Raw genomic sequence first — 9,649 nt, forward strand, 5'->3', positions numbered from 1 at the left:
TTGTCTCGTAGCGTTAACCAGCCGTCCTTTATCAACAATCACTCTACACGCCTTCTCTTCCTTCTCTTTACCTCCCACACTCCTCCAACACAGCTCACGCGTCCTAGGCACGTGCTTGCCACAGCAATCTACTCACTGTGACTCAGACAGACTTGCATAACCCTGGCTTTTATACAGCCGACAAGATGACTGGCTTCAAAGTGTGGATAGACATGGCTTTTGAGCATAAACCGGGAAAAACTTCTGAATTTCAAGGTCAACAACTGCAACCTGTACTTGCTCCTGCACAGTACAGGGTGTACTTGCAGCCTGGAGTACACAGAGTTGCACTCTGTGACCTCCTAAAACTGTACCTATCTGCCCCATCCTCTGCCCTGCCCGCTCCACCATCGGAGGCCATGCCTTTAGCTATTCTGCACTCACCCACTGGGACTCCATCCCACAGCCCGTTCGATTTGCCCCCTCGCTTGTCTCCTTCAAGGCCCATCTCAAGACCTTCCTCTTTGACTGTGCCGTCAGTCAACATGCATCGTCCAATCTCAACCCCACCCTTATCTGATCCCAACCCCTAATTTGGGTTCAAACCCCCTCATTGCCCAGCTCTTTGGAACGTCCTCCCGATGTGAAAGGCAGTGTGTAAATGTAATTTGTCGCTGTTGTAAACTTGTATTTCTCACACACACACCCCCCACCCCTTTTATTTTTTGCCTTCAATCAAGTGATATGAACGAGACACAAACCAAGGCATCAAGTCTAGTCGGAGGCAGTTGATGACTGTGCTAAGGCACAGGCTGGCTGACTTACCTGCCACACCCCCACCACGGCGTTCGCTATTAGGATTAATAAGATTACGAAGGGCTCCACGAAGGCGGTTACGGTCTCTTCACCTTCTTCGAACCAGGCCAGAACCTGAAAATGGAACAAATAAAAGTGTTTTTTTCCACCCATCCAAAAGGCATTCCCGTTACTGCATTGTTCACTTGGGGGGCACAACGCCCACATAAAGTGGAATTGGCGCACTCGCCTTGCAAGCGAGAGGACCTCAGATTCGATTGCCAGGCGCAAACTTTAGGTACGTTTCCTTACGCCACATGTCCCCAGCAGTAAGTAGGAACTCCCGTTGTTAGTCGCTTGGCGGATTGTTTTCCGGGGGTAATAATCCCCCCCAAAATAAATAAACTTAGTCAATCAATCCACGGCTGTTTGTGGGACACTGTTGTGTGGAACTGGCTGCCACGATTCGCCCACAAAACAGTCAATCCAATTTACAGTATACTCTGTAAACTGTTTTGAGACGTCTCAACTCTGTGATAAGGTGCTATATCAAATGCAAGGATTATTATTATTATAAAGCCTGTGTATTGTAAAGCTCCCAACTGCATTATTATGCAATTCTCTCCTGAAGTGTCTTGTTTATATGATGTGCGCTCTGTATCCTACCCCCCACCATGCGGCTGTTGGTCAGTTTCCCAGCATGAATAAAAATGTAAATATTGACAATAGGGAACAGATTTGCCTTTGCTCTTCTCTCGGTTTCCACAGGGATAGTACAAAGTGCTCGTAGCAAATGCTCAACCGAATTCAAAGACTTCCAAATTGAGCCTTTGAACGTCAATGTGTTCAGAGTGTATTCTCTCCCCCCTCCTCTCATCCCCTTCTCCCCACTCACCCCCAACCGGATGAAATTTAATGGGAATAACATGAACAAAGGCACACTTTATTTGTTCAGTGGATTGATTGACATCCCTCCCCCCTACTCAACACACACGGGAGATTGAGAGTAAGCATAGGAACAGGAGGAGGCCATTCAGTCCATCGAGCCTGTCCCACCATTCTATTAGATTTCACCTAAAAAATGTTTTCGCCCACATAATATAGTCAATTCAATTTACAGTATATTCTGTGAAGCGTTTTGAGACGTCTCAAAGACACGATAAGGTGCTATATCAAATGCAAAGATTATTATTATTATTAGATCACGGCTGATCTGTACCTCAACTCCAATTACCAGCCTTTGCCCCATATCCCTTGATACCCTGACCTAACAAATATCTATCCACCTCAGTCTTGAAAATGTTAATGGATCCAGCATCCACAACCCTTTGGGGGGAGTGAAACTTTCAGATTTCCATTACGCTTTGCATGAAAATTTGCTCCTGATTTCACTCCTAAATGGCTTAGGTCTAATTTTAAGATGATGCCCCCCTACTCTGGACTCTGTCCCCAAGGAAATAGTTCATCTGTAGCTACGCTATCAAATCAATTTAAATGCAGTTTAAAGGGAGCTTTAAAGTCCGGGCCCATTTACAAAGAAATCATCTCACATTTCCCCGTCAGGACAGTTAGTCAGTGCGCAGGGAGAAAGGAACCATTTGCAATTATGGGGCTAAAAATAGCGGTGGGTTTTAGTGGAATTCAATCGTTTACAAAGCAGCAACTTTCTTTATGGAAACTTAAAACCCAGAGCTCTGTAACGCACCTCCTTGCTTTACTGTGGATTAACAGATCAGCGCACACAGCAAAACGTTTCTTTTACAATTGGCTGCAGTCGGGTACATGGCAACAAGACTGAGAGGTTCCCCGGGAAAGGATTTCCACATTCCCCAACAGATTGGATATCCTGGAGGTGACACTGAATCATTTTAGCTCCAAACGCTAATGTTTTATCGAAATGATGAGATACCTATATGTTTTCTTATATATATAATATATCTCCAAGTGAAAATGTCACTTCTGAAACTTTAATGAGAGAGTGAGCACAAAACACACTGAGGACTAACCATTCCTCGTACATTCTGGAATCCTGTAGCGAAGTGGGTTAGTTAGAGTGCTCGCCTGGCAAGCGAGAGGACCTGGGTTTGATTCGCCGGTGGGGTGAAACGGTACGCAAATTTCCTTACTCCACACACACACGCCTGTTTATCGAGCAGTAAGTAGGAACCCATTGTTAGTCGATTGGCGGATCACTTTGCAGGGGGTAATAATCCTTCCCCGTACCCCCAAACGTTCACTCAATCCAATGTTTGTAGGCTACTGCTGTATGCAATTGGCTTCTGAGGATCGCTCTCAAAATACAGTCAATTAACTTTACAATATATGCAGTGAAGTGCTTTGAGACATCTCAACAACGTGATAAGCCAGTGTATCAAATGCAAGGATTATTATTGTGATAATAATAAATCAGTCACTCGGTCTTGGTTTGGATTAAACAATTGAGCGGGTATAACGCAAGGTGAGCGTAAAAGGGGACGGGGGGGGAGGGGAAGAAACAAACGGATCATGAAGCCGAGCCCCCTTCAGAGGGGAAAAGAAGACAAAGGTGTTTTTTTGGGGGGTGGTGGAAATGAAAATGCATTGCCACTTACTGGTGGCGAGAAAGCTTTGTGTTTGGAATAGCAGCTCCACTGTTGACTCAACACGGACTCATTTAAAACCTCATCCGCCAGCGGCACCTGCACTCATTAACTTTCCCCTCAATTTGCTCCCAAAGCAGCAAAAACATCAGGGAGTGTGAGGCTCCGCTTAGAAACCCTGTCCGGATCCTTTGCCAAATCCAGTGTAACCAATCCAGCAGCTGACACTTCAATGCGGTGCTGGGAGAGCTGCATTGTCAGAGACGCCGTGCTTTGCATGGGACGTTAAACCGAAGTCCCGTCAAACCGTCCCATGGCATTATTCAAAAAGAGAAGGAAGTTTCCTGGCCAACAATCCCCCCAAATAAAATCGGTCACTCACTCCATGGCTATTTGCGGGACACTGCTGTGCGCAATTGGCTGCCACGTTTCTCCCACAAAATACAGTCAATCCACGTTACAGGGTACGTATCCCTGTGAAACGCTTTGAGACAATATGATAAGGCGCTATGTCAAATGCAAGGATTATTACACGCTCCACACACAGTAAGAATAGTGCAAGATATCCCTTTGAAGAAATCAATGGCAATTAAGAAGGAGCAAATCAGAAGAAGACAGGATGTATAAAAGGACCCTGGGAGTAAGACTAAGGTGTGGGTTGATGGTTGGAGCATTGTGACCTGAGAATAAAGGAATTACTTAACACACCAGTGTTGTGGATTGAGAATCATTATATAACATCAAGCAATTCCTTTATCCTCAGCTCACAACACGACAATACTCCATCCAACCATCAACCCACACCTCTTGGCCCCACTCGAAGGATCCTTTTGTACATCCTGTCTCCTTCTGATTGACCCCACCAAAACCAGCACCCTTTCTAGGCATTTGCTTATCACAGCATTTTTCTACCACGCCCCACAGTTAACACTGGGGAAAGGGAGGCAGTCTAAAGCACAGGTGTGGGCTTGTTGGGACGAATGCCCAAGTTCAGTGTCACACCACTCCTAACACAGAGGCCATTTGGCCCATACTCCTTACGAATGTATGTGCTCCTACGATAATCCAATTCTATTCTCTCTTTAGGAACTGGAGTAAGCCATTCAGCCCATCAAGCCTGTTCTGCCACTCTATTAGACTAGGGCTGATCTGTATATCAACTCCAATTACTCGCCTCGCACCCCCCCCCCATCCCTTGATTTTCCGATCCTTTCAGATTCTCTCTCGCATCACACATAGTAAACATCAGATAACTCGTCACTCCAACGGAAAGGACAAGTCAAAAAGCACTTCCCAGAATATACTGTAAAGTGCATGGACTAATTTGTGGGCGAAGAAATACATAAATAAGTACGGCCGAGATATCGACTGTAATGATGACTTAAGTGGCGGTGACAAGTTAAGTCAGGGTGGCATTATCAGGAGTTTACTGTAAGTATACAATTCTGTTTCAAATGCCATACTTGTCTCAGCCTCAATAACCGCCAGCTCAAAATTCTTACTTTCCTTCCCACCCCCAGAGTCGATCAATCAATCGATCGCAACCAGTCTAAGTTTCTTTGCTCAGCTCCGACACTAGAAGGTATGAATGGGGGGGTGGGGGGTGGGGAGAGAGAAAATCGCACCCTCTCTCTGGCTCTCTGCCTTTCACTCAATTTCCCAGACTGCCCTGACAGAACCCGGTGATAAATGACGATTCAAGTTCAGCTTCATTGTACGTCCGCAAGGTGAAAGTCCAAGACTTCTTAGCAAGCAAACTCGCTCACTGCCACTCCCAGTACATAAACTGAAAGCACACCTCAACTTTCTACTTACTTTGTACATTTGCTTTTCAGATTTCTACTGTAGTGAAACTTTCACATTTCTTCTCTCCTCCCCGACAGACGCACGCACACACGCACAAACAAACACAAAGTTGCAGATTGTTAACATTGTTGGTCACGAATGCTAAATGTCAGCAAATGCTAATTTCATTGAGTCAACCAAAGAATGAATCACACTCGCTACACTATCAGAACACTCACTTACCAAATAAACTTCCTTTAAAACTCCCAATCTAAATAATTTACACTTTGCTGCTGTCTCTCCAGATAAAACTACACATGTATAGCTTATGGTATGATTTGGCTCTTTGAAAGCAAGTTCTAGATCATTTTGAGTCCCTCCTTCTCCATACACACATAATAATGGTTGTTAATTAGTTTCTTCCAGTAACTTTCTGATAAAGAGTCCTCTTAGCTTGAACATACCTGCAAACCTCCTCCCCTACTCATACTTAAATAATACTCGGTTAGACAGGTACATGTGTGTTTTTAAGTAACAGATTTTCAAAGTTTGAAAGAACATATCTTCCATTTCCAGCACTGCATAACCTCAAACAAGACGCGCTCCTCAGAAAGCCGGGACTAATGCTTTTAGACGTCATCAAATTTCACTCACCAGTTTAAAACACCGCAGAATCGTCTGATTCAATGTTACTTCGTCACCGAGGCCCGATTGCAAAATGGATACACATGGGTTTAAGATTTTTTTTGATATAAAATTTATTGTTTTTTTTTAAAAAAAAGACAAGACAGGGAGGCTCACAGCTGTTGCACAATAACTCAACCTACTCAGCTACAGGGTATCGCTGTGTTTCACAGGCCAGTGCCATTTACGACAAAGGGTTAAACACAGGAACGATTTCGGTTACATTACTTAAATAAAATGAAACAATCACCACAGACTAGATAAATTATACCAGATAGTCTCTATCTTACACTAGGTCACACTAATCTCGCACGAATACACTGAGAGTTAAAACGAGGTGGTGGGGCGAGGAGGGTGGGAAGAAACAAGGAAAGAGGAGAGAGAGGAGGGTGGGGGTGAATAACCCATTTCCTCTCTCAAAAATGATTCAAGCTATCTGCGCAAGACTTACATCCACCCTATAATAAAAAGAATCAGGATTTAACATAAAAACAGAGAAGAAAAAAAAGAAAATTAAGAACCAGGGCATAAATCAATCTGCTCGAGTAAATGGTTGTGTTAAACACTGTTTTGCTAATTTTGCGGTTAAAAATGAAAGCCAGAGCAGTAGCATCAACCCTGGATTTGTGTGGATATCTTGTAAACTGTATTTTGGCCCCTCAGAATTGTGAAACCACTCGGTTGCCACTTCTACGAAAAGCCAATTTAGCAAGAGCGTGAGGCGTTCCAACCCAATGTAACTGGAACAATTACATCTGTCAATAGCAAGGACAGCCGAACGAACCACTGTAACCCTACCCAGGAGCGAAAATTGTTTTCTATTACCGTCCGCGCCGATCCCCAAAACGGCTTTAAACACGCCTTTCCATAATAAACCTTAAAAAGTCAAGGAGAGGGGAGATGCCACACACACACGCACACTCGTGTGGCTGTCATCCCTGAAGGTCGCAGACCAAATTTGGTCAACAGGAGTTTGCAGTGGTGGCACACATCAGTATTCGTCATTGTCACAAAGCTTCGACCCGCCACCTTGCAATCGTCACTATCAAGGCAGACCCGAGCCAGAATTCCATTCCACTCATAGTCAACTCAGTAATGGGAACATATTGTATCCTGGCTGTCACAGTTGTTAATCGATGTAATTTCACCCACAAAATATACGGTCAATTCACCTTATGCAAATATAATTCTGCGAAGTGCTTTGAGACGTCTCAAAGACATCATAAGGCGCTATATCAAGTGCACGGATTATTAACGGTGCCCTTTTTTTTTAATAACTGACCTTGTTTTTGGGGTGGTCGGGGGCAGGGGGAGAGAAAGCTAGGATGAAGAGGAAGAAAAGGGAACGATTTACTCACTCAATGGAGAGTGGGGGAGGGAGGGAGAAAGAAGCTATGCCGTACGGGTTTTCTGATGAAATACTCACAAATGATATACATGCTGCCAACAGCAGAATTCTGACCAACAAGTCTTCAAATTGCTCTACCACCAACTCCCATAGCGATTTGCCTGCAGTGAGAACAACAGCAGCTCAGGTCACTTTCATCTCACCCCGTCCCCACCGAAAAAAGCCCAACCACCTTCCCCACAACCTACCCACCCACCCCACACCCCAACACTCACAGAAAAGTACGATTTAAGTAAGCACGAGGAAATAAGAGACATCTACCGTACCTTCTTCCGCTGGTAATTCTATTTAATATGGAGCAATTTTCGGGCGATGTTGTTGTTGTTGTTGGTTGATGGTTTGCGAGTTCGTGTTCCGCGTTTTCCCGAGGAAATATGCAAGAAAAGGAAAGAGAGAGAGAGAGAAAAAAACTGCATTAAGGGCACACGTCTGAATACAATAACGACCAGGGGGGAATTTTTTTAAAAAAAGCACCAACTTTAACACAACTGCACACTCGAATCTCTTCTCTCTCTCTCTCCCCCCCCCCCCCTCCTGCCACCCCAACGTTTTTTTTTGATCCTTTGCTATCAAACCCTATTTAAATGATCTCTCGCAGAAAACACACACACACACACAAAAAAAAGAAAATTATAGATGGGACAGCGAAGGGCAGAAAACGTAGTGAGAGGATTGCAAACGAGTCCCTACACACACACACACACCACACACATTCTGCGCACGTTACATGTCATTTTAATATCTTTTTACACACACACACATATATATATATATAATGTGCATTTTTTTTCCCCCCCCTAAAAAAAATATTGCGACATTTTCTTTCTGTGGCCACAGCAAAAAAAAAGATCACGCTACGATACGATGGGGGTGGGTAGGTCCAGGCAATGAGACGAGAGAGAGAGAGAGAGAGAAAAAATAGAGACCTCAAAAGCCTACCCTCCTGCAAAAGGCGGCCCGGGGGCCTTAGGTTGGTTGGAAAGTGTGTGTTGTATGGTGTTGGTGCTGGTGGTGGGGTGGGGGGAGAGAGAGAAGGTTAGGGCAGGTTGTGGCCTGTTTGAAGGGGTCTGTGGGGTTCATTTCAACGCAATAAAAAGGGGACTTGGACAGGGGGAAGATGGGGGGGGGGGGAGGGGGAAGATGGGGGGGGAGGGGGAAAACCCTTAACAGATCTAAAGCCATGAGACTGCAAGTCAGCCATGTTTAGCAATGGCTCTCTCTGTGTGTGTTACACACACACACAGACACACACACACCGGCTGCTTACACAGCAAAGAAGGCCCCAAGACAAGGTTGGGAAGAGGGGTTTGGGGGGGGGGGGGGAAGGAAGAAAAATATATAACTTAACCCCAAAACAACTTCAGCTCCTCACCAGCCCCCCCCCCCCCCCCACCCCACCAAAAAAAAAAAGACCCCCCCACACACATACCATTGGGTCCCCATTTCTCCCTCTGCTTCTTCACTTGCTCCAAGCTCAGGCCCGTGGTCTCGTTCAGGTTAAAATAACTTAAAACTTCGTCCACCGTCTTTGTGTGCGCGTTCTCCATGGTGTTGGCCTCCACGTTTCCTCCTCTGGTTTCCTGGCGCCGTTTCCTTCTCCTCTCTCTTTTTTTTGGAGGGGGGTGGGGGGGGGGTGGAGAGGGAGGGAGAGGGCGGGCGGAGGGAGGGAGGGAGGGAAGGAGGAGGGGAGAGATGAGGAGATGATGGATGGATGGATGGATGGAGAGAGAGGGAGAGAGGGGGTTTCTTGGCTTCTCACCAGAGAGGAGGGTTAGGGTTGGGGTTGGGTTGGGGGGTGGTCCTCAGAAGCGACTCTCACACCAAAGGCGCTTGGTTTGTTGGTTTGCCTTCTCTCTCTCTTTCTTTCTTTCTCTTTCTCTCTCTCTCTCTCTCGAGGAAGGAATCAACTGACCAACAACCCCTCCTCCTCTCTTCTCTTCCTAACCAATTCTTTTTCGCGTGTTGTGTGGAAAAAAAAATCTTCTACAACGTTAATGTCTCCCAAGAGTATTTTTTCTCTCTCTCTCTCTCTCTCCTCTCTTCCCTTTAACTCCTCCTCCTCCTCCCCCCACCCCCTCCCCCCTCAAAAAAAATTTTCTCTCTAAAACCCACCCACCCCCCACCCTCCCAAAAAAAATGTCTTCTTTTTCGCAAAAAAAAACTAAAGAGATTTTGTACCCAGTTTTTTTTTGCTGTAATCCTAATATCGTGGGGTGGGGGGAGCTTTAGCAGTTTTTTTTAAATAAAACTCTTTCTCTCTCTCTCTCTCTCTCTCCCCCTCCGCCTCCTCCCCCCAAAAACACAATATTAATAATTTTTTTTTGCTTCAAAGGTTTTCTTTAAACTTCCCCACACACCCCCCCCCTCTCCCTTTTTCTCTCTCTCTCTTTCACACTCTCTCTCTCTGTCTGTCTTGTTG

At 45.4% G+C, this 9,649-nt stretch overlaps 1 protein-coding gene across 2 annotated transcripts in view; it reads right to left on the bottom strand.

Moving 5' to 3' along the window:
* LOC103184311 (sarcoplasmic/endoplasmic reticulum calcium ATPase 2) overlaps positions 1 to 8,854 on the bottom strand; it is a 32,105-nt gene extending 23,251 nt beyond the window's left edge. For both annotated transcript variants that reach the window (XM_042337744.1, XM_042337742.1), the window contains exons 1-4: positions 8,660 to 8,854; positions 7,497 to 7,514; positions 7,249 to 7,331; positions 805 to 909 (exon numbers count right to left, since the gene is read on the bottom strand). In XM_042337744.1, coding sequence (XP_042193678.1) covers positions 805 to 909; positions 7,249 to 7,331; positions 7,497 to 7,514; positions 8,660 to 8,777 — 324 coding nt within the window. In that variant the 5' untranslated portion in view covers positions 8,778 to 8,854. The remainder of the gene's footprint in view (positions 1 to 804; positions 910 to 7,248; positions 7,332 to 7,496; positions 7,515 to 8,659) is intronic.
* Positions 8,855 to 9,649: the final 795 nt, after the last annotated feature.

Source organism: Callorhinchus milii, unplaced genomic scaffold (assembly GCF_018977255.1).
Source record: "Callorhinchus milii isolate IMCB2004 unplaced genomic scaffold, IMCB_Cmil_1.0 Scaffold8, whole genome shotgun sequence".
Taxonomy (NCBI): Eukaryota; Metazoa; Chordata; class Chondrichthyes; order Chimaeriformes; family Callorhinchidae; genus Callorhinchus; species Callorhinchus milii.